The sequence below is a fragment of the Lactuca serriola genome, chromosome 8, assembly GCF_051521515.1.
Source record: "Lactuca serriola cultivar US96UC23 chromosome 8, Lser_US96UC23_V15, whole genome shotgun sequence".
NCBI classification, from domain to species: domain Eukaryota; kingdom Viridiplantae; phylum Streptophyta; class Magnoliopsida; order Asterales; family Asteraceae; genus Lactuca; species Lactuca serriola.
Genome location: NC_136415.1, coordinates 87,009,306 through 87,034,176, shown reverse-complemented (window position 1 = coordinate 87,034,176; position 24,871 = coordinate 87,009,306). Strand labels below are relative to the sequence as shown.

Below are 24,871 nucleotides of genomic sequence, written 5' to 3'. Positions count from 1 at the left end.
AATTCATCATTACATAACTTCTAGACATAGTTCTTGTTATCAAGTTTGTAAGGTCAAACATTTGAATATGATGAAGTAAAGTAGGTAACGCTAACTACCATTAGCGCAAGACATAACCGGTATAGCAATGTTAGCATGATGATGTTTTGTAGATATACACATAAATAGTTAGTTAGCAGATCATATATCTTAGGCATATTGGCTCTACCCTGTATTTATTTAGATTAGGTGAAATCCATGATTTGTAGGGATTGATATCACCTAGCTTTTTTCTATAAAACCATGTATTCAGGTTCGTGTAATTTACCAATTCATGAACCTTAGCTTTGTGCTTGTTCTCTTGGTGAGAACTTTCTTAGTGAAAATCCTTTGTGATAAACTCTTGTTGTGTGTCCTTTCTGTTAATCGATCTCGATCGGAGATCTTACAAAGTTGGGTACTAATAGACTAAAGAAAATCATCTTTTGGATCCATAATGCCAAAAATCAAGCGCATACAATCTAAAACCAAAACAGCACCAACAAAAAAAAATACGAGAATAGAATAAAGAACAAACCACACAACAGTGAGAACATCAAAACTAGAAACTACGATGAACAGTATAGATATTAGATAATTAAGGATTCATATTATTGTATTTATCAACTCCTCTGTTATAGGAATATATCTTGTATAATCTGTTGTTATCTTGAATATAAATACATAAACACACACGTTATTTTGCGTGGTTTTCAATAATAACCTCTTATATGGTATCAGCCTAATATCACCATTCTTTTATGTCCTTCCTCGTTAACCCTACTTTCTGTCTTCTTCTTCATGGTACCTTCAATGTCGACATCACAATATGGAACCTTATCCATGAACACGCTTCTCTACATGATTCCAATCAAGCTGTGTTCCACAAACTATCTCTTATGGCACAATCAAATGCTCCCTATTCTTTCCTATCAAAAACTAATGCCTCACATTACACGAGACTCCATTTCCCTTCCAACTACCATTCTCGTTGATAATAAGCATGTTCCAAACCCTACTTATACTTCTTGGCATGAGTTGTATCAAAAAGCTGTGACTCTTCTCAACTCTTATCTCACAGAGGAGGCAGCGGCTGAAATCCTTGGTCTTACCACAACTCGTGCCATCTGGACTGCTCTAGAGAACGCCTACAACAACTCTTCTGTTGAAAGAATTCATTCTTTACGGGATTCTCTTCGACAAATGTCAAAAGGTACTTCCTCTGTCTCTGAATATGGTCGAAAGTTCAAGAGTGTGTGTGACAAACTTACTGCCATAGGGCAGCCAGTTGATGAAATGGATAAACTCCATTGGTTCCTTTGTGGGTTAGGTTCTTCTTTTGAAAAAATTTCAACAGCCATTCGCACAACCAAACCTGCACCAGTTTTTCGTGATTTACTCTCTCAGGTGGAGAGTCATGAGATTTTTATTCAATCCATACATGGCACCACCACTCCTCCTGTTGCCTTTGTCTCTCAACAGTCCCGTTCTACTACATCTCGAGGTCGTCAGCAATCCTACTCAAGAGGAGGAGGTTCTCGTGCTTCTTCTAATGGTGGTAGGGGTCGTGGGGGCAGGCGTCCCCCCATTGTCAACTATGTCGAACAAATGGTTACTACGCATCCTCATGTCCCAATCTACATACGTATGCTTCAAATGCTTCAAACTCGGATGCCAATCTTGCACAAGCCTTCCACTCACAGTGCCATGTTACTCAAGGAAACTTGGACTGGTATGTTGACTCCGGTGCCACAGCTTATATGACACCTTCATCAAAAAATGTTTCTTCTTCGACTCCTTATTCGGGTACTATGCATGCCACTGTTGGTAATGGTGCTAAACTCTCTATTTCTCATATGGGCCGTTCTAATCTTTCTAATAAACTCGAATTACGTGATGTATTAGTTATTCCCAAGCTCACTAAAAATCTATTGTTTATTAGTAAACTAACCATGGATCATCCGGTTGATGTTCTCTTCTCTCAACCATTTTTTCATATTCAGGACAGGGCAAGCAAGCATGTGATAGCTCAAGGAACATGTGAAGAGAGACTCTATGTGCTTCATGATTGTCAAACCGCTTTGGCTGCAGTTTCTAGTGTTTCTAAGAAGATTTCTTTTGAACTATGGCACAATCGACTTGGACATGTTTCCTTTGATGTTATTTCTTTTTTGAACAAATTAGGTGTTTTACATGTTACTTCAGTTTTACCTAAACCAAACATTTGCAAACCTTGTCAGCTTTCTAAGGGACACCGATTACCATTTGGATTAAATTCTAAATGCTCTCTATTTCCTTTAAATTTAATTCATTGTGACTTGTGGGGACCAGCACCTGTTTCCTCAAATAGCTATCTATATTATGTAGTTTTCGTTGATGATTACTCACGTTTCACATGGTTCTACCCGTTGAAAACTAAATCAGGTTTCTACTCGGTATTAACAACCTTTATCAAACTTGCGCAAACTCAATTTTCCAGAAAAATCAAAGTTTTTCAAAGTGATGGTGGCACTGAATTTGTTAACAAAACTGTTCGAACTATCCTTGAAGAAAATGGCACTTTTCACCGATTATCTTGTCCTTACACCCTTCAACAAAATGGACGTGCTGAATGAAAGCACTGTCACATTATTGAAACAGGATTGGCTATGTTATTTCATGCTCACGCACCTTCATCTTATTGGGTAGATGCTTTCATTTCAGCAGTGTTCATCATAAATCGATTGCCTACTAAAGTTCTCTCCCACAAGTCACCATTCCAGCTCCTCTACAATCGAATGCCATCTTATGATAACTTTCATACTTTTGGATGTCGAGTGTATCCTTATCTACGAGATTATTCAGCAAACAAGCTCTCTCCAAGAAGTATTCCATGCATTTTTCTTGGTTATCACTCACAATATAAAGACTTCAAATGTCTTGATCCATCATACTCTAGAATCTACATCACTCGACACGCAAGGTTTGATGAAACCTCTCTTCCATTTACGGGTTCCTCAAATTCTCAACATTTTTTCAAGCTGGCCTTTATACGCCTATGTTGACGATGGCACTCCCGATTTACTGCAACAACCTCCTATGGACGCAACCAGGTATGATTCATCAACTTCCAGGCCAAGTCCGCAACCCAATGAGTTTGTTTCATCTCCTCCTTGTGGATTATGTAGACTTGATATCGACTCAACCATAGTTGTGTCTACACCATCCCAAGTTCCAACTGATGCTCCTTCTGCACCTCCAATTATCCATGAACCTCCTGCCCTTGGATCATCAAGTTCTCATCCTATGCACACTCGATCTAAATTGGGAATTAGTAAAACACAATATCTTCCTGATTTTACCTACTTCACCACTCATGCTTTACATGTAGCTCTTCTTTCTTCCTCGCCACCCAGAGGATTTAAATCAGCAGACAAAACTCCTCAATGGATGGCTGCCATGCATGAATAAATGGATGCCTTGAAGCAAAATAATACATGGACTTTAGTTCCACGTCCACCTACTTCCAATGTTGTTGGATCTAAATGGGTGTACGACACTAAATACAAATCAGATGGATCTGTTGAACGACTCAAAGCTCGCTTAGTTGCTCAAGGGTTCACTCAAATTCCCGGGATCGATTATTCTCACACCTTTAGTCCAGTAGTGAAAGCCTCCACGGTTCGTATAATTCTCTCTCTTTCAGTATTGCATAAATGGCGCTTACATCAACTTTATGTCAAGAATGCCTTCTTACATGGATGTCTAAATGAAACCGTATTTATGGAGCAACCACCTGGTTTTGTTGATCCTCAACTCCCCAATCATGTTTGCAAACTCTCCAAAGCCTTATATGGCCTAAAGCAAGCTCCCAGAGCTTGGTTTCATCGTTTAAGTACATTTCTACTTTCAAATGGATTTTTTTGCAGTCGTGCTGATCCTTCTTTGTTTATCTATGCTCGGAATTCATGCATCATGTACTTACTCGTGTATGTGCACGACTTGATTCTTACTGGTAACAATGAATCTGTTCTCGCTGCCTTCACCACTCGTCTTCATCAAGAATTTGCAATCAAAGATTTAGGTGATTTAAGCTATTTTCTTGGTCTAGAAGTCAGCTACACGGATGATGGACTCTTTTTAAGTCAATCCAAATATGCCACAGACATCCTTACTCGCAGTGATCTCTTAGATTCTAAACCTATGAATACTCCACTTGCAACTCATGAAGTCCTCAAGTCAAACGGATCTCCTTTCAAAGATATCACTCTTTATCGTTCATTATAGGAGCTCTCCAATATTTGACCATCACACGACCTGATCTTTCTTATGCTGTTAATCAAGCCAGTCGGTTTCTTCATTCTCCAACTAATGATCATTTTCAAGCTGTTAAACGCATCTTGTGATATGTCAAAGGCACTATTACGTTTGGTCTTACTTTTCGCCGGCCACATACAAACACCATTTTGGGTTATTCTGATGCCGATTGGGCTCGTTGCATTGAAACACGCCGCTCAACATATGGTTATTCAATCTTTCTTGGTGGCAATTTAGTCTTTTGGAGTGCTAAGAAGCAACCAACTGTATCTAGATCTAGTCGTGAATCAGAATATCGAGCGATGGCTAACACGGCAGCCAAGATTGTTTGGATCACTCATCTCTTACGGGAATTACATGCTTTACCACCTGATCGACCAACTTTGCTATGTGACAACAAAAGTGCTTTATTTATGACACAAAATCCGGTCTCAAACAAACGTGCTAAACATATTGATCTCGATTATCACTTTGTCTGTGAACTTGTTGCTTCTAGTAAACTCTATACCAAGTTCGTCCCAACCAAGCTTCAGGTGGCTGACATTTTCACCAAGAGTCTTTCACGACCTCAATTCGAACAGTTTCGTTCTAAGCTTCGTCTCGGTCCACCACCCATTCGCTTGAGGGGGGATATTATTAGACAATTAAGGATTCATATTATTGTATTTATCAACTCCTCCGTTATAGGAGTATATCTTGTATAATCTGTTGTTATCTTGAATATAAATACATAAACACACACGTTATTTTGCGTGGTTTTCAATAATAACCTCTTATAATAGAAAAGTGAATTACAACGAACAACTCGATATGCGGTTTGATCTATGATAGTCGTGCATTCTACAAGGTATTCTGCAACCATGGATTGAATAGAACTCTAATACCATATAAAAAAAAGTAAATATATAAAGTTATAAAAACATATTATGAGAAAACATATAAAAACAAAGAAAAAAATGAAGTTGTAAAAATAGCCCAAAAAATCCAATGAGCTTAAATAGCCAAAAATAAAGTTTAATGACCTAGATAGCCAAATAAAATAGGGAACCTTGTTTTCGCCGGTCATAGTGACCATTTTGGCAAACATTAACAACTTTAATCATCTTTTAAAAATTAAGTGAGTTAAATAAGATAACACAAAGTCAAAAGTTAAACGACCAATTTTTTCTTAACCCTGATTTTTACTGTTTGATTATACATAGTTTATATTTAAATCATGTGTTTTTCCTTTTGAAATATTATTTTGTTTTTAAGGTGGTACTTGACTACTTTTTTTGAAGTCTGTACGACCAATTTATAGTATGTTGAGATATATTTTTTAATAAAATGCAAGATTGCATTCAAACCTACCTTTGATCTTGATTTTGCTAGTGGTTTGTTTCAGTGGAAATATTGATTATGTTCTCCTAATACTTTTTTTTTTTTATTTTTTTTTTTTGTGAATCGTGATGATTATATGTTATCCATAATTTATTGTAATTGAAATTAACATGAGTGTCAATGAGGATTTAAACTATGATCTAAAACAAGTTAGGTAATATGTAGAGCACATTTGTATATAAGATGAGTTTGATCCTAGATACAACAACGAAATACAGGGTCAAAGGGGTTGCTCTGGTTGCGATGTTAAAGACTTAGGGGCATGGCCCTTAACGGTGGATGGTTTTGTTGAACGATAAACATAGTAGATCCTATTAGAAAAGCCGTGGCCGAGTTACAAAAATTTCAACACCGACTTCCAACTTGGTGGAAGATTCAAAAAGTAAACTAGAACTTTAGTATTAATATTGTTACATTATAATTATATATATATATATATATATATATATATATATATATATATATATATATATATATATATATATATATATATATATATATATATAGTTCAAGGACCTTTAAATAGAATACCGAGTCTCAGAATAATGAAATTTCATTGATTTTTTAGAATAACACTTGGATGTTATCAGATTTTCGTCTAGGTTCTAAACTAGTTGGTTGAAAATGGATCATCAAAAGATCAAAGTTTGATGGGAAAATTGATAAGTTTAGATCCCCCTTAGTCATTTCAAGGGTTTAGTAAAAAAAACCCAATATTGGCTATTGTGATATGTACGAATCTATACTATTAGATCATTGATTACCTTGGTAGCTACATACAAGCTACATACAATCTGATTATTCATCAATGGATGTTAAAACAACCTTCTTGAATATGAAATAATCGTAAAGCTTTGATATGCCTCAAAATGGGCATAATGTAACATCTGCTTTTAAGAGTAATTTTAAATTTATTCAATTAAATAAAATAACAATAAAAGACTCATAATAGAATGTGAATTTAGTAAACATAATAAATTAGATTTATATTTAAAGTAAAATGTTAAAAATTTAGAACATGACCTAGTGATTTAGGCAAGTACCATTTGACCATTATTTGAAAAAAAAAAAAAAACATTTAAGGGACTATTTTGGTTGGTAAATATGTTAGATTCAATTACTGGTCAACTATGAGAAAAATGAAGTTGAAAGGTTAAATATGTTAAATGCTCAAACTTTAGAAATTAAACATAATTCTTTTCTATTCCCTCTCATCTTGAACGATTAACAAGTTTTGAAAGAGGGAAGTGGCTATACATGAAAGCCCTCGGAGAAGATAAGAAGAAGATTGAAAATCACTCATCACTCGAAGGATTAAGACTCAAAATCATCAAAGGAAGTTCTATGATGTAATGAATCTTATTCATCTTCTTCATTTAGTAATATAAGGCTTAAGGATTTGTGTCAAATCATTATTTTACTGATGATATTGTGTTTCATTGGGTTTCTAGCTTATATGTTGTCAATAGTTCACTAGTTTATTATTATTTTCTTTCCACGTTGCTTGATTGTAATTTTCTGAGTAAGTTTGGGAAGTTATGACCCTATATTGGTGAACCAAAGCTTAAAACTTTAGATTACAAATTTTTTGTTGGTCTAGCTTAGAAAATTATTTTCTAAGCTCAAACAATGTTGCAACACTCGTTAGACACTACCACGTCGGTCGATTGGGAAGGAGTGAGTACTCAGCCTAAGTGGGGAGTACTCGATAATAATAATCTGTAAAAAAATAATTTTGAGAAATTATATATTTGAAAAATATCATAAGGTGATTAAGTTAATTTAAATAGGAAAATAGCAGTAAAAATATACATGTGTATATGTTAAACTAGTTCAAATAAAAAACATTGAAATCTTAAAAATCCTGCAGGTAAAAAAGAGAGTGAGAGGAGAGGTATACGATATGTTTATTCGGTACCCTTATTTAAATTTTAGGATTAGAATGTTTGATAAAGTAAAAAATAAACATAATAATCTTTAAATCCTAATTTTTTTTTTCTTTTTTTAAGTTAATTTTGACCATTTGATTGAGTTCCTGGGGCTTATACGAGTTTGACCGAGTTGGTTTAATTTTGACCAAATTGGTATGAGTTTGACCAATTCCGTGTAATTTGTCGAGTTTTTATAAATTGCCTAAGTCAATGGCCTCCATGTAGGCTTTTAGTACTCGGCCAAGAAGGTTGTGTTTTACAACACTAATCTTAAATGATGATTTCTAATCCAAAATATAAGTCTAGTAACTTCAAATCGGTCATTGTAGTGATTTCAAGCTAATGCTAAAGAATATGAGTTCATTTGCTTATTTTAAATCTAATTTTTATTTGAATGGATTTGATTTGTTGGAATATCGATCCATATGGTAAAGCTAGATTAAAATCATCAAATCTACTCTAATAAATAAAAATCTTTTTGTCACATGTCACATTCTTATTAATTTTATTACATGTAGTTTTATAGTTATTTTAAATTAATTTTTATTCCACATGTCATTTTATTGTTTTTATTTATTTTATTAAATTCCACATATTATTTAAATCTAATAATAAATGCATATCAATTTCATTAATGAACTTTCCTTCTAATTTCAAAACTACTAAATTAAAGTTTCATTAATTTCCTTTATTTGTTTATCTAAATTATTTGTTTAAATTTAAAAGAGAAAAAACACTTTAATTTTCTTAATTTAATATTTTTCTCACTTTTCTTATTAATTCAAACTTCTCAAATATTTTGAATTTTATATTTAATTTTTTTATTTTAAAATAAACCAATGTAATACACGGGTCTCACACCTAGTGGAACCAATATATGGAGATCTAAAAGCATTGCCTGACTAAACATTGAAAGGATATGTATGCTTTGAGGATTGTAAACTTTAACCTCTTGATCTCTGTATGTAGTTTGTGAATCATGGTTTAGATGATGAATTTGGATGTTTCTTAATGTGTTCAATATATTTAATATGTTATTTGATATTGATTTTTTTGGTTATGTCTACGATGCACAGTATTGGAGGATCACCATTATATGACCAATTACTAATTCTATTTCCTTCACCCTCAACAGTTATATTATTTAGTACAATTCACATGTTTTTATCAACTTGGAGGATAGTGAAGTTGTAACTCATTCAATTGGTACAAAGACAGCCAAAAAAGCAGCCAAGCCCACCCGATCATGAGCATGTAGTCAGCCTGATGAGATACATGAAAACGGTGTACATGAGAATCAGAAAAATTATGAATTCTACAAAAGATACTTGGATTTAAAAAAATGCGCTACAAAAAGAAAAAAAAAATCAAGCATGAAAAGATATTAATATTTTTCTTAGATCCGAATACCATGCTGGAAGAAGAGGGAGAGATTTGTAGGAGTCGTTGTGAAGAGGTCAAGATAATATTTAACTTTTAGGTGTCATGTATTTTTAGGTTTTGTGTTTTTTAATTTATTAGGTGTCATATGTTTAAGGTTTTGTAAATTTTAGTTAATCTATTTTTGAAGTATTGTATTTTTAAAATTATTGTATCTTTTAATATAAATTTATAATTCTTAACTCATAATTACTCATGGGTATAAAAATATGATGGTGGTGATGTGAAAATCCATTAAATTTTGTAGGGTTTAATGGGTTATGTATGATAACGTGTAAAACTGTAGAAAAAATAAAATGTTTGTGTGGTATGCCACAATTCATTAAACATTGTAGAGTTCAATATATTGTGGATGTCCTAACACACACACACACACACACACACACACACACACACACACATATATATATATATATATATATTATATATATATATATATATATATATATATGGAAAAGTTCAATAGAGAACCATAATTATTGGTTTTTCAAGGAACCAAATCTTTTTTTAAATTTCTAGAGCTTATTCTTTATCGAAAAAAAAAAATCTAGAAATATCAAAATTCATATATTAACATTGTGAATGTGAAAAATATTTTTCGGATTCACCGTGTGAATCTGGATTCACGTTGTGAATTTTCAAATATTCACATTGTGAATTTGATGTAAAAAAAATCGAATTTTATATCATTGGAAAAGGATAAAAAGTTATGAATTTCTGTATTTTTAGTTTTTTTTTTTTTTGATAAAAAATAAGTTCTAAAAGTTGAAAAAAAGATTGGTTCCTTAGTTAATTATGGTTCTCTATTGAACCTCACCTTATATATATATATATATATATATATATATATATATATATATATATATATATATATATATATATATATATATATATATATATATATAAAAGTTGAAAAAAAGATTGGTTCCTTAGTTAGTTATGGTTCTCTATTGAACCTCACCTTATATATATATATATATATATATATATATATATATATATATATATATATATATATATATATATATATATATATATATATATGGGTAAATTACACAGATGGTCCCTATGGTTTAGGGTAATCTGCTAGATTGGTCCCTAACAACTTTTTTTTAACTCAGACCATCCCTAATTTATTTTTTCGTTACATGCTTGGTCCCTAACCATTATAAAAAGTCTAATTTACCTTACTGATTTCTTTTACCTATTTTAAATTATCAATTAATTAAATGTGGAAAAAGTATTAATTAAAAAATATGTTGGTCTGATTCAAGAACCTACACAACCAAAGCCTCCTCCCCTCCCTTCCCTCGTTGATTTCAGTCGCCGGAAAATATCACTCCTCTCGTCGTAAAATCTCACAAACTAACGATGTCTTCTCCAGCTTCACTTCCACCCCCCCCCCCCCCACAACTGTCTTCTCCGGCTATAGTCGAATCTGATAATGAAATCAAACACAAGATCGAATGGAACCTGAACCTTAAATTGATCCAAGGTGCAAACCTAAAACTGAAACTAAAAACGACTCTGAAACCGAAATCAAACACAAAACTCAAAATCAAATCCGAATTCAAACCTGAAACTGAAATCAAACTGAAAATTGAATGCGAAAATTAATCCAAACCTAGAACTCAATCAAACCTTAAACTGGAAATTAAAACTAAAATCAAACCTAACCGGTGTTGTATGGTAGATTTGGGCACCGAAATTGAAATCAAACATGAAATCTTTTGTATTTGTCACTTCTGATTCGGTAACATTCTTTCAAGTGCGAGACAAAGAAAGAGGTCAACGCTCAAGTTTGTATTGTCTCGTCAGATTCGAGTGCCTGCATCACCTCCGCCTTCTCTGTTGGTGCTGGAAATAGATGTTGGTGAGGAAAACGTGAGTAAGGCAATTGGAGTTTCAGCTGTCGTCTGCTTTCAAATGGAATAAAGTGTGGCAGAGTAGAGAGGCAGGTTAGTCCCGTGAGTGAAGATGGGAAGGAGATCAAGGGTTTTCTCAACAGCCATGTGTGATGTTGTTGGAGTCTCCGGAGATGTAGTTGATCAGGCAACTGGTGAATGGTGATGATGGAAGACGAGGGGTGAAGGAGCCAAAGAGGGGTTGTAGACGCTTCTTAGGGCTTTATTTACTGTATTTTGTTAATTTTATTAATATATTGTTAATATGAAAAGGTAAAATAATGAATATTAAATTATTAAGGGTAAAATAGTCTTTTTATAACGGACAGGGACCAAGCGTGCAACAAAAATATAAATTAGGGATGGTCCGAGTTAAAAAATAGTTGTTAGGGACCAAGCTAGCAGATTACCCTAAACCACAGGGACCATCCGTGTTATTTACCCTATATATATATAGGGCTAGGTTAAAGTGTTTTTTACATTTATTGTGTGCTCGAATGCACCAATAAGAATTTAGTAAAATTATATTATTGTTTAATTAAATAATGATAGATATTAAATGGTTTCCATAATTGTATGTATATTAAATGATATCCGTAATTATAATTTTTCTCTTTATGGAAATTAATTAAATTCGTCATTAATGTCAGCAATACCATTCTTTTAGAATGAATTCATATCTAGGTTTTTATGTCAGCAATAACATTATTTCAGGACTCACTCACCTAAAATAAAATAAAGTTGTATTGAATATGAAGAATGAGGGTGTATTCTAGTAGAAAATACTCTCGTTCTCCTAGAATACACTCTTATTATTTTATATATGAATTCATTCTGAAGAATATTACTATTGACATTAATGACGAATTAAATTAGTTTCCATAAAAATGAATTATACATATGGATATCATTTAATATACATTTAATGTTTACTCAATTTTTATTGGTGCATTCTAGCACACAATAGATGTAAGAAACATTTGAACCTACCTCTCTCTCTCTCTCTCTCTCTATATATATATATATATATATATATATATATATATATATATATATATATATATATATATATATATATATATATATATATATATAGAAAAGTGAATATACCCTTACGGGTATATAAGCTTAGGTACCTATACTCATTATACTACGTCGTTTTGTATCATATAATACATTCTAATTGTCCAATGTTTTTATAATTTAACTTCTAACTTGATTTAACTCCATGATTTTTATAAATTAAACATTTATCTTCCTCTTATATAATTTTCATTTTCAAGTACAATATGTATAGCCTAGTAGATGTTCGGCAAATAGAGGTGATATAAGAGAAAGATAATAGTGAAATTTGGAAAATTTTGAAAGTAAATCAAGTTAAAGTTTGAAGTTTAAGAACATTATAATGAATATATCAAACAAAACAATGTATTATGATGTGTTTGGGTACTTAAGCTTATATACCCTTAAGGGTATATTCACTTTTCCCATATATATATATATATATATATATATATATATATATATATATATATATATATATATGGGTAAAGTGAATATACCTAACAACCTTATATAAGCCTAGGTACCTAACCACATCATACTACGTAATTTTGTATCATATTTGCATTGTAATCACCCAAAGTTCTTAAAATTCAACCTCATAACTCAATTGCTTCCAAAATCTTTGGACTTTCACCATTATCTTCCTTCAAATGACGTCTTTCTGTCGGAGACCCCCTGGTGGGCTTTATATACTATCGTTACAAATCAAATGGTGTAGGAGGAATATAATGGTGAATGTCCGGAAATCTTGGAAGTAAATCAAATTAAGGGTTGAAGTTTAAGAACCTTAGACGATTGCAATGGAAATATAATGCAAAACAATGTAGTATAATGTGGTTAGGTACCTAAGCTTATATAAGGTTGTTAGGTATATTCACTTTACCATATATATATATATATATATATATATATATATATATATATATATATATATATATATATAGATATATATATGACATCCCAAGTCAGAATCAAGAGTTCAGGGGGTAAAGTGTAAGTTTGGAAAAGAGGGACTCGACGAGTAGGAGTTGCGACTGGTTTAGTCTAAGTGTGTGTCGGAGGACATTACCTTAAGCTACTTCCTTGTTATTTCATGAATGGTGGTTGATTTGGAATCCATTAGCTTGATTGGGATCTATCTTGAGTTTGAGGCTTAGATCTGAAGTTGCTACTTCAGATCTAGACTTGTAATGGCCCAAAAGGTCACAAAGTTCCTGTCTTAGAGTCATTGGTGAAGCCCTTTGTCTTAAACCCTAGCCCTAGAAGTGTTTTGGGGTTATATCTCCTTGCCTTCACGTAAAGTTTGCAACTTTATGTGAGGGTTAGGCTGTAGAGGAATGGATATGTGGATTGAAGCCCCTGCATGGCTTGAAAAGCCTCTGTTTGGAATGAGAACGGAAGAGACTCGGCGAGTCACATGCGTGCACTCGACGAGTTGTATGAATATGTGCATGGACTCGGCGAGTTGGAAGAACAACTCGGCGAGTCTGTTGAAGATTGCTTTGGTCTCAGCGAGTCTGTTCTTGGACTCGGCGAGTCTGGTCGTGGAACCCTAGCCTTTTCTGGTTAAGCCGTGTCTCGGTAAGTTAAGGGACAACTTGGTGAGTTGAGCAGGATGGGACTCGAAGATTGTTGGACTCGACGAGGCTTGGGGTGACTCGGCGATTTGAGTCTTGATTGGGAGTTTCTGAGTATAAGGACTCGACGAGTCAACACGTTGACTTAGCGAGTAGGGTCAACAAGGAAGGTTGACTTTGACTGAGGACTTTGACTTTGACCAAGGGTTGACCAGTTGACTTCCAGGGGTATTTTGGTAATTATTGGTATTTATTGGATTTGGTTATTTGGTAATGTTCAGTGGTGGAGTTCGTGTCGGTGGTCGGAGCAGCGTGAAATTATATTGACAGGGTCTAAGGCACCAAGGCCGACCCTTTATCGGATTGAAATCCGGGTATCTGTTTGATATGTTATTGCTTGCTATGTCTATATCCTGGTTATTAGGATGGTGTATGTTAGAGACCTGGTTAAGGTCAGTATCCTGTTATATAGGATGATGCTATGTTAGTGAACGGTTAGGTTGGTATCCTGGTTAGGATGTTGCTATGATATGTGATCTGCTCAATCGGTTTGATTAGATGTGAATTGTTATATGATTATATGTTTATGTGCACATGGTTGTTTGGACTGGGGTTGGGTTGAGGCGGGTCCTGCTTTGTGCTGTAGGCCAACATACCCAGGGCGGACCGGTTAGACCGAAGGCCTGGAGAGCGGTCCGGATAGGCTGAAGGCCCCAAGAGGGCGGATCGGACGTGCCAAGGCTCGGAGAGTGGACCAAATAGACTGAAGGCCCGGTGTGGGCGGACCAGTCATATTGTAGACTCGGAGAGTGGACCAGGTGGACTGAAGGCCCGGTACGGGCGGACCAGTCACACTGTAGACTCGGAGGGAGAGTGGACCAGGTGGACTGAAGGCCCGGTGCGGGCGGACCAGTCACACTGTAGACTCGGAGAGAGAGTGGACCGGGTGGACTGAAGGCCTGGTGCAGGCGGACCAGTCACACTATAGACTCGATATGCATGGTTGTTCTGTTTATGATATGATATGTGTATGGTATTGTGGTTGGTATTTTGGGGGTAACTCACTAAGCTTTCGGGCTTACAGTTTCAGTGTATTGTTTCAAGTACTTCAAGAGACCGTGGCAAGGCGAAGGCGTGATCGTACCGCTCCTCTGTTTTATGTTGATGTTTCTGGGATACTCTGATAATAAATGAACTGAAAACCTTTTTGTAATAACTTAATGGATATGGGTTGTTTTTGAAAAGTTTAAATTGGTTGAAATTTTATGGTTGTTACAATATATATATATATATATATATATATATATATATATATATATATATATATATATATATATATAAGAATGAATTATCGAGTAAGGAGTAATGTGGCGCTGACATGCACTACAAAAATATTTTAGCAATAGCGGCGGGCGACAATTGTTGCCACTAATAATCTCATGAATCGCCGTGCTAAAGGTAATAGTGGCAATACGTTGTCGTTGAGGAGTCGTATTGCTCCAAATAGCGTCGCTAATGGGATTGTCGTTGCTAATACTTCTATCGTCACTGATGGTAGTGTCACTACTAATAATTATGTCGCCACTAATACTTGTATCGCCACTAAAGACATCACCAATAAATCTTTTGATTTTTAAACTGCACCTTCAAGATACAAAAAAAAAAAACAAAAAAAACAACAACAAAATATTAAAAACTGTTGTGAAAGACTAATCGAAGAAAAATAGATCCAAACAATAAAATTTTAATAATACGACATTGATTCCAAATTGCTCCAAATGTTAACTACAAAATATGAACATAAACCCTAAAACTAGTCATACATATCATCATCGCTCCCATCATTCCCTCCGATATCATTTCGTTGTGGGAACGATTGAATCCATGCTTCAAGTAACGCACTAGAAGTCAGGTCGGCAAGAATTGCTTGAAGATTATCCAGCTACAGGAACAAATAACAACGTAATTTTATAAGTTAAACCAACAAATTACCAAAATATAAGTAAAATCCAAATTATATTACCAACATGTAAAACTACCAAACCATAAATTACCTATATATCAAACTATAACCAATGTAAGAGTTGCAAAATATAATCAAACTAACAATTACTAAACTAAAAATTATCAAACTACAAATTACCAACATATCAAGCTATAAACAATATATATATATATATATATATATATATATATATATATATATATATATATATATATATATAATAGTCGTGTTTTACATGTGATTATGGTGGTGGTTGTGACAATGGTTGTGGTAGTGATGTTTGTCCTTCATCATAACTCGACCTAACAGTTGAAGCTTTATGCCAGATTTCTTTGATATGGTCGCTTCGAGCACCCAAAACTTTTTTCCTAATAGTGTATTTTGAATAGCATTATGAGTTATAACATCTTAACTGCTTTTTTTCTATTATAATATTATACTTTACATATTATGTAGTTTTTAAGGCCGGTGTACTTAAGTTATAGCTAATTATAGTCATACGCATAAACTCCTATGCAATTATGTCCTAGCAAGAACACTCTTCTAGGCTTCTCAAATTGAGTTCAAATTAAACAAAAAAATCATCAAGCCACTAACAATTAAGTGTTTAACGATTAAAACCTTATCAATTAAGTCTTTAAATTTATTTAACATTCCAATCCAATTAACAAATCCACAAGGTTATAGCTATTTCACCTACACAGATACGTGTTTGCATATACACATATATGTACATTCATGTTTGCATACATTATACCCACATATACATTATACATTATACATACATTATACACACATATACATATATTATACACAAATATAGAAACATTATACACACATACCGTAAGAATTAGTAAAAATAGGTCATAGTTCGATGGTCAAACCACCACGAACCCTACTGTATGAGGACCTATTGTATGTTGTTCTATATTTTTATAAGCAATTGAAACTATGATTGTCCATAATTACTTATTAAATACTACAATTTCTCAATAAATTGACAATAGTTAATAACAAAAAACAATTCATAAAATTTGTATTAATTAATGCCCTAAAATATAAAATTTTGCTTTAAGTATACTTAGGAGATGTAGATGAAAAAATTGGATTGAATATGACCTCACGACTGCATGGATATAAAAACATCTAAAATAGAGTTTATACGAAGAAGTTATGTACTTTTTAAGTTGTATAACTAGCATTTCATTGATTTCGCCCAAAAAACGAACACCTCACTGCTTCATTTGGAAAATCTATGAACTTCGTAAATTGTTTTTAGTCATGTTTTTGAACTCAGACTATGACCTATTTTTGATTTCACTCTTATGATATTTTTTAACTTGAAGCGAAATCAAATTCGTAAAATATATCGAATCAAACCTTTTAAATCACAAAACTTTAAACGTCATTTCACGAAGTTCTTTATATCGGATTTGAATTCCGTTTGTGTTTTTGAAATCATCAAATCTAAGAGTATCTAGAAACACATTCAGAATTACATACATTTAACTCTAAAGAGAACTGAAACAAGTTTGATGTGAAAGCAGATGAAGAGATCTTTCTTGGCTACTCTCTGACCTCAAAAGCATATAGAGTTATGAACAGAAGGTCAAAGAAGATTGAATTAACCTATTATGTCACATTCGATGATAATTACGTGAAGAAACTTCAATCCAGCGGAAGTCCAATGAAGGAGATCTTTCTACAAAAAGGTCAAGTCACGGTTCCAATATCAAATATGTTTGAAGATTACATAATGCTATTTGATGAACCGGAGAAAGCCATTCTCTCTGAAGCAAAAGCAGCAGATAATAAAGTTGACAACCTGAAGGAGATAATAAACAAAGCGACGCAAGACATGGAAAGCGAACCTCAAAGCTCAAGCGAACCTCAAGATCAAGGCGAACCTCAAAGATCGAGCGAACCTACACATAGATGTTCTAAATTCCAGGGGGAGAGTTCATCCACTCCAAAGCGACCTGACTTGCCATTACAGGGGGAGAACCCATCTCCAACAATGACCCATGAAAGTCCAATTGAGAGGTAGAATTCTGAACCGGATATTGAAATTGTTTCGTCATTCGAGGGGGAGAATAATAATACAAATGACGAAGATTCTCAATCAGAATTCGAAGAAGAAATAAATGTTGAATTGGATCCTGTTTATGATCTAAATTATCCTCCACTCATAAAATAGACACGCGATCATCCAAAAACTCAAGTAATTGGCGAATCATCTGAGGGAGTTCTCACACGCTCTCAACTAAAAGCGAAGCAAACTGCTTTATTCTCTCAAGTAGAGTTTTGCATGTTTAATTCGTTTATTTCCAAGATTGAGCCGAAAACAGTGAATATTGCACTTGATCACTCCTATTGGGTACAGACTATGCAAGACGAACTCAACAAGTTTGAACGAAATTGAGTGTGGAGATTGATTCCCACACCAAAGGATGCAACTGTGGTTGGATTGAAATGGGTATTCAGGAACAAGATGGATACAGAAGGGAACGTAATACGCAACAAGGCAAGGCTGGTAGTTAAGGGATATTGTCAGGAAGAAGCTATAGATTACAAAGAAACCTGCACTCCTGTACCAAGGTTAGAATCCGTTCAGATCTTTCTGGCATACGCTGCTCACAAGAATTTTGAAGTTTTTCAAATGGACGTCAAATGTGCGTTCTTGAACGGAGAACTAGAAGAGACAGTGTACGTTGAGAAACCACCTGGGTTTGTAAACGAAAAGTTTCCTAATCATTGCTACATCCTGGACAAAGCTGTTTACGGTGTGAAGCAAGCCGTGAGAGCCTGGTATGAAACACTAACTCATTTTCTGAAAACGTCTAAATTTAAACAAGGATCGGTTGACACAACCTTCTTTCGCAAGAAAAAGGGTGAACACCTAATAATCGTCCAAATTTTTGTCGATGAAATCATCTTCGGTTCCACGAATCCTAGCTTAACAGCTGAATTCCGGAAGTTGATGGAGACTAAATTTGAGATGAGCTCAATGGGTCCGATTAACTTTTTCCTTGGACTGAACATAAGACAGGGACCCGAAGGCATATTCATCAATCAGGAGGCTTAGACGAAGACACTACCGACAAATTTCGGTATGTTGGGAGATTCTAAAGTGAAGGTTCCAATGGCATTCGAAACGAAGCTGACACCATCTCTGGTGAAACCGGCTGCTCAAATGACACTCTATCCTCAAATGATAGGATATCTTATGTATCTAACAGCTAGTAGACCATATATTATGTTTTTTGTCTGCTATTGTGCCAGGTTCCAAGCTAATCCATGAGAACCTCATATGGTGGCTGTGAAAAATATCTTCCGGCATTTGAAGCGAACCTCATCTCTCGGTCTTTGGTACCCAGCGAAATTTGGCTTCTTTGTTCAAGCATTCTATGATGCTGATCTTGGAGGATGTGGTTTAGACCGAAAGAGAAAAACTGGCGGGTGTTAATTCCTTGATGGAAAACTCGTTAGCTGGAAATCCAATAAGCAAACATGCGTGTCTCTTTCCACAGCCGAAGCTGAGTATATTGTTGCTGCATCTTATACTTCACAGGTCATCTGGATACAAAGTCAACTTAGAGACTATGGCTTAAACACGAAAAAGATTCCCCTCTATTGTGACTCAGAAAGCGCTATTCGGATATGTCACAAACCAGTGCAACACTCCAAAATGAAACATATAGCACTGAGATACCACTACATCAAAGATCATGTTGAAGATGGTAATGTGGAAATCCACTTTGTTAGATTTGCTGATCAACTAGCTGACATCTTCACGAAAGCCTTATGTAACGACCCGTCTCCGGTATGATAATTCCTTGGTATTTATTTTGAATTTTTGCAAGAGGGACTCGGCGAGTTCATAGCCTGACTCGCCGAGTAGGGTCGGGATTTCGAGCACGTGTTAGCTGGAGACTCGGCGAGTCTGTCCGTCTGGGAGAAACCCTAAATCCCCGGGTTGCCCACTATTTAAGCCACCTTATAGCCCCCAATCTCGCCTCCTTCACCCTCAAAAGCTGTAAGAAAACCCTAATTCGTTCTTGAGTGATTCTAAGTGATTTTGTGTGCTATTGTGAAGGCTTGAAAGAAGGAGTAGAAGAAAGGAGCAAGGAGAAGGACTGTAGAGCAGAGATTCAAGGGAAAGCAAGAGCTCTTTGAGGTATTCTTCCGTTTTCCTTCTCTTTTATGCCTTAAAACCCTTTCTAGATCTTGTTAATGCCTTCTCAAAGCCTTATGTTGATATGGAAGCTCTCTTATGCCGAGATAACCTTAGATCTGTTCATTTAGGAGTTGTAGAGCCCAGATCTATTGCCTTTATGGGGCTATTTTGCATATTAACCTTAGATCTACCCCTTTTAAGCATCTTTTAGCCTTTATTCCCTTGTTCATGTGTTTGTACACGTAAAGTTGGAAACTTTACGTGGTAAATCAGCTTATTGGACTCTGATCTATCATTTGTATGTATTGGATTCGAGCATAATCGAGTGTAGAATAATTGCATGGCGGTGACTCGGCGAGTCGGAAGAACGACTCGGCGAGTCGAGTCGCTAGTCCCCGATTTCTTCCTTTTGAGCGGTGTCGAGTGGGCCCAGTGAGTAGTGGAGTGGACTCAGCGAGTTTGAGGGTAGACTCAGTAATGGAGGGACTCGGCGAGTTGTTCATACAACTCGGCGAGTCCAAGGCAATCTTCTTAAGCTCAAGAACAACTCGTCGAGTTGTTCATATGACTCGGCGAGTCGGATGAAGATTGTTTGAGTTCTTGGATCGAATGAGTACTCGTCAAGTCGATGCCATACTCGACGAGTAGCAGCGAGTAGGGTCGAGGAGTGAGAATAGGGACTCGGCGAGTTGGCGGCCCAACTCGGCGAGTCAGGTCAACTGTGGGTTGACTTTGACTGAGAGTTGACCTTGACCAACAGTTGACTTTGACCAAGGGTAAAAGAGTCATTTTACCCAGCGCAGTGTTTAGTATTTGATTGAGTGTGTTTATGGACTTGTAGCCGGGGAGATACCGGAGCAGCAGCAGTTAGCCCTCAGAGTTATTCACTCAGCAGCCAGTTCACGAGGTGAGTTTCCCTTCAGTAGGAACGGGTCTAAGGCCACAACGCCGGCCCGTTTAATTATCAGTAGTTCCGGACTTTGGTCTGATGCAGTAGCTAGAGTGCTTGATGTCTTTGTGATTCAAGCATAATTGTGATATGTGTTCCGGACTTCGATCTGATACATTATGCAGTATATGTGATTATAATAGTTGTTATGTGTTATGCTATGTCATGATCAGTCAGTTCCGGACTTCGGTCCGATGCAGTCAGTTCCGGATTTCGGTCCGATGCAGTTAGTTCCGGACTCTGGTCCGACGCAGGGGACAAGGTCCCGGTCAGTTCCGGACTTCGGTCCGATGCAGCTAGTTCCAGACTTCGGTCTGATGCAGTGGGCAAGGCCCAGTATGTGCTTTATATGTATTGCATGGTATGTGGTAGTTTGGGGGAGCTCACTAAGCTTCGTGCTTACAGTTTCAGTTTTGGTTTCAGGTACTTCTGCTAGCAGAGGGAAGAGCTCAGGTTGATGGCATCGCACACACCACAGCTTCAGCTTTTTAGCCTGGGAGTTGATTTAGTTTCTTTGATTTTGGTATGACATAGATATGAGACAGATTTTCCGCACAATGTTGTTTTTATTATGTTTGGGATAAATTCTTTATGACTCTTGTATGACGTTTGATGAATATGGTTTTATTACTAATTTTAAAAGAAATTTTTGGGCCGTATTTTTGGGTTGTTACACCTTACCTGAAGTAAGTTTTAATAAAATACTCCAAGGCTTGGGAATGATGGAAGCTGAATCAGTACCGACACCCTTTTCGCCTCATTAATATTGGACAAGCGAAATAGAGCGAACGCTTAGTCTATTTCGGCTCTGGATTTTCTGGAACCGAACGCTCGGTTCATTTCACTTCACTACTTCTAGGTGAAGTTTCGATATAGACTTTGTACACTATGTATATGTTTTCTCAATTCATTTCTTTTCATAAAATTCAAAAATATTTTTCTTCTGTTTTTATTTCTTTTCAGAAATTCATAAAATCCAAAAATATTTTTTTGCTTTGTTTTTATTGCTTATTATCAAAATAAAAAATATCAAAAATATCACTGAAAGGTATCATAGACAATTCAAATGATGGAGCTGGGACATGTATAAATCTCTTTATCTTTGTACTAGCTAAGTGTCCCTAGAAGCACGCTGTTGTATGTTGACTAAAGCCTCAAAGACTTCAAGTGAAGCCTTACTGATTTGAAATATACAACTCAATTGTTCCCAATCAGGCTAATAAAATTACTTGAGTCATGAGCTACCTTACTTGTCTCGTATTGAGTTAAGAGTTTTCTGCTCGGTCCTTACTATATAGCAGAGGTACTTTCAGTTCTCTAGCCTTCTTATCACTTTTCTCCATCACACTTCGGTTCATAAACGCAACCCTTGAGACTCTCATAATTTACCACTGAGGTTTATGGTTACACAACGTCTGTGTTAATGATCTAAGCTTCGTTTTACCTCATGCTAAGTGAAACCCAAAATCTAATACCTATAATGAATTAACAGTGAACAATCAAACGTTCTAGTCTTCACCCAAGTATTAACGAAACCACTTTCGTGGAAGGTACCAAGAAATCTCTTTTTAATTTTTGTGTGATCTTTATGAAATTGTCTGACACCAAGGCTTTTCTACCCATAAGATCCAGTTTCTTTTTGTTTATGAGATTTCTACAATATCACCAACCAAGTCGCTGAATATTGATCAAACCTACTTGTTTTATAGACTACACCGGTCTCACAAGTACTTCATCCAACTTCCGGTCGTATATCAAGTTCCGTAGTTTGAATGAAGCGAAAGCCACCCTATTAACCATATAATTAAAAGATGCCTTTCAATGTTTCGTAATAAGCATTTGATCGTATTTCAACGGGAAACCACACAGACACTTCTAAGTCTCTCTTGACTTTGAAGGAAGAGATTCGTGCCCGGGATCCACAGTTTTGTGTCTTAATTGACATCACTTAAATCCCACAAATTATTTGCTTTATTTCTTTTTCTTTGGCACACTCTTGCATGAAGATCTTTATGATTTTCCACAAGTCTTGATCGTGGTACTAATGGCTATTTCTCAGATATACAGTTCGGTTAATTATGATGGTACTAATGGCTATTTCTCATATATACAGTTTGGGAGCGAAGGCAATTTCATATAAAGCGAATGGGTGACTCGACATTTCAACAAAAAATTGAATCGTTTCAAAATTACATAGAAGATGAAAGGATAATATTTTAAAGGCGCATGAATTTGAATCGTTTCCTTTTTCACGCCGCCTGATACGCTTGACACACTTTTCGGGGTAACAGCTGTTAAATCGCGCTTTTTCAGGCGTTACATCAGAGGATCGTACAATCATCACCCCAGATTTTTCTCTCTCATGGTAATCGTATAAAGAGATTTCTACTTCCTTTTGTGCACTTACCACTTAAAATCCTCTTGAGCATTATACGGTGAATTCTCTCTACTGTTCATCCTCTTCGCTTCAAGGCTCATCAATGGAGGATTCCTCTTCTGTTCACGAACAAAGCGCTCAATCATCTCTTCTCACCATCAAACCATACCAAAACCTAATCATTGATCTCTCACCTTTCCAGTATGATCCCTACATGCTCCAAGTGGTTGAATGCCTCAAATATTCACCACTTGTAGTTGCCCTAACCAAGGTGGAGTATGTCCCAATGTCATTACCTTCTCAAGTCTACTCTACAACAGTCTACGATAAAGCCAAGGAGAGGATTTTCTTCGAGATCATTAACCACAAAACCTCAATTTCTAAAGCTAGGTTTTGCTTGTTGCTACGATTTGCTGTTGACGACTCCATGATCAATCCTGATTCCATTACCACCACTCAACACTTTACCATGTTCTATGATATAGGGTACACTGAAATTCTTATCATTGTCACAAAGTTCAAGAAATCATGCCTTCCTCCTCGGTGGAATGGACTTTTTACCCTCCTCTTCAAAGGTTTATCCGAAAGGGTAGCAGGTTCTGATGGAGCGAGCAAGGCATTCATGACCCTTCTCTACGGTCTCTACCATGGGATCAACTTAGACTTTGGGACTATTTTATGGTCTAAACTGGTTCAAAGTCTCGGTTCTACTTCTCGCTACTCTAAAATCTCTTGTGCTAGGTTTTGGACCCTCGTTACTCATTGGGCAATGGAGAAGTTTCAAGTTCCATCAATGGCAGATTCACTGATGTCGTCAATCGCTTCTTTCCACACCACAAAAATAATCGTTTCTGATCCAATGAAGTTTCTGTTCATAGGTTCGGTTCCGGAATACATGTACAGGTGTGTTTCCAGTGAAAGCAAGTTGATGAACGAATACAAGAAGCTTCTTCCTACAGGACCAAGGCAGCTTACTCCCGAAATGCAAAGCTCGCTGGACGCAGCAGATAAACCAGGGAAACGAGGGAACAAGCCTAAAAGAAAAGGGGAGAAGGAAGGTTACTCATCTAAAGTTTCTACACCCAAGAAGCGAAATTCTGAACAAGCAGCTCCATCTGCTCCAAAGAAGCGAAAGATCAAGAAGAAGGCACACAAGCCGAAGGCTCCTTCTTTAAGTGATTCTGAATACGTTCCTTCTGAACAACAACCCGTTCCAGAGTCAAGTGATGATGACGCTTCTCAACACAAGAGTTCGCTCCGAGGTAATTCGCCTCCACCTTCACCAGCTCATGAAGGTAACCGAAATTCACCTCCTCCCTCTCCTACTCTCTCAGTGCCTATAACAATTGCTCTATGCCCTCCTCCCATCTCATCTTCACCTACAACTTCCATACTGATTCCCACCCCTTTATTCACCGAAGTTATCACAACCACTACTACTACAACCGAATCTCAAGTTCATGTCAACGTATCTGATACGGGGGCACCTACTTCAGAAACTGAAACCCCGATTACCCCTAAACCTCTATCTCCACCTCCCTCACACGAATCTGAAACTATTCTTGGTGGAGCAGAAATGGAGTTTGATTCCATCTATTTCAGCCCATACAGAGTTCAGAGTGACGATGATGATGCTCCTGTGACGAAGAGGCACTTAAGGGATCTGAACGACAAGCTTGACAAATTTCTTTCTTCTTCCTCTTCAACTCCAAGTGAGTCTTACTCTAAGGCTGCAATCAAGGCTTTGTTGGC

General features: G+C 35.9%; 1 protein-coding gene across 1 annotated transcript; it reads left to right on the top strand.

Moving 5' to 3' along the window:
• Positions 1 to 18,107: 18,107 nt before the first annotated feature.
• Positions 18,108 to 19,445, top strand: LOC145067128 (uncharacterized). The gene is made up of 2 exons (XM_079014333.1): positions 18,108 to 18,424; positions 19,106 to 19,445. Exons 1-2 carry the CDS (start codon positions 18,108 to 18,110, stop codon positions 19,443 to 19,445), a joined length of 657 nt encoding a protein of 218 aa, XP_078870459.1.
• The last annotated feature ends 5,426 nt before the right edge of the window (positions 19,446 to 24,871 follow it).

Excerpts from the sequence above, each read along its gene's own strand:
- LOC145067128 (XM_079014333.1), top strand. The coding sequence starts at position 18,108 with ATGGATACAGAAGGGAACGTAATACGCAACAAGGCAAGGCTGGTAGTT. Across the intron at positions 18,425-19,105 it reads AAGCAAGCCGTGAGAGCCTG|CTGGAAATCCAATAAGCAAA; the intron begins GTATGAAACACT and ends AAAACTCGTTAG.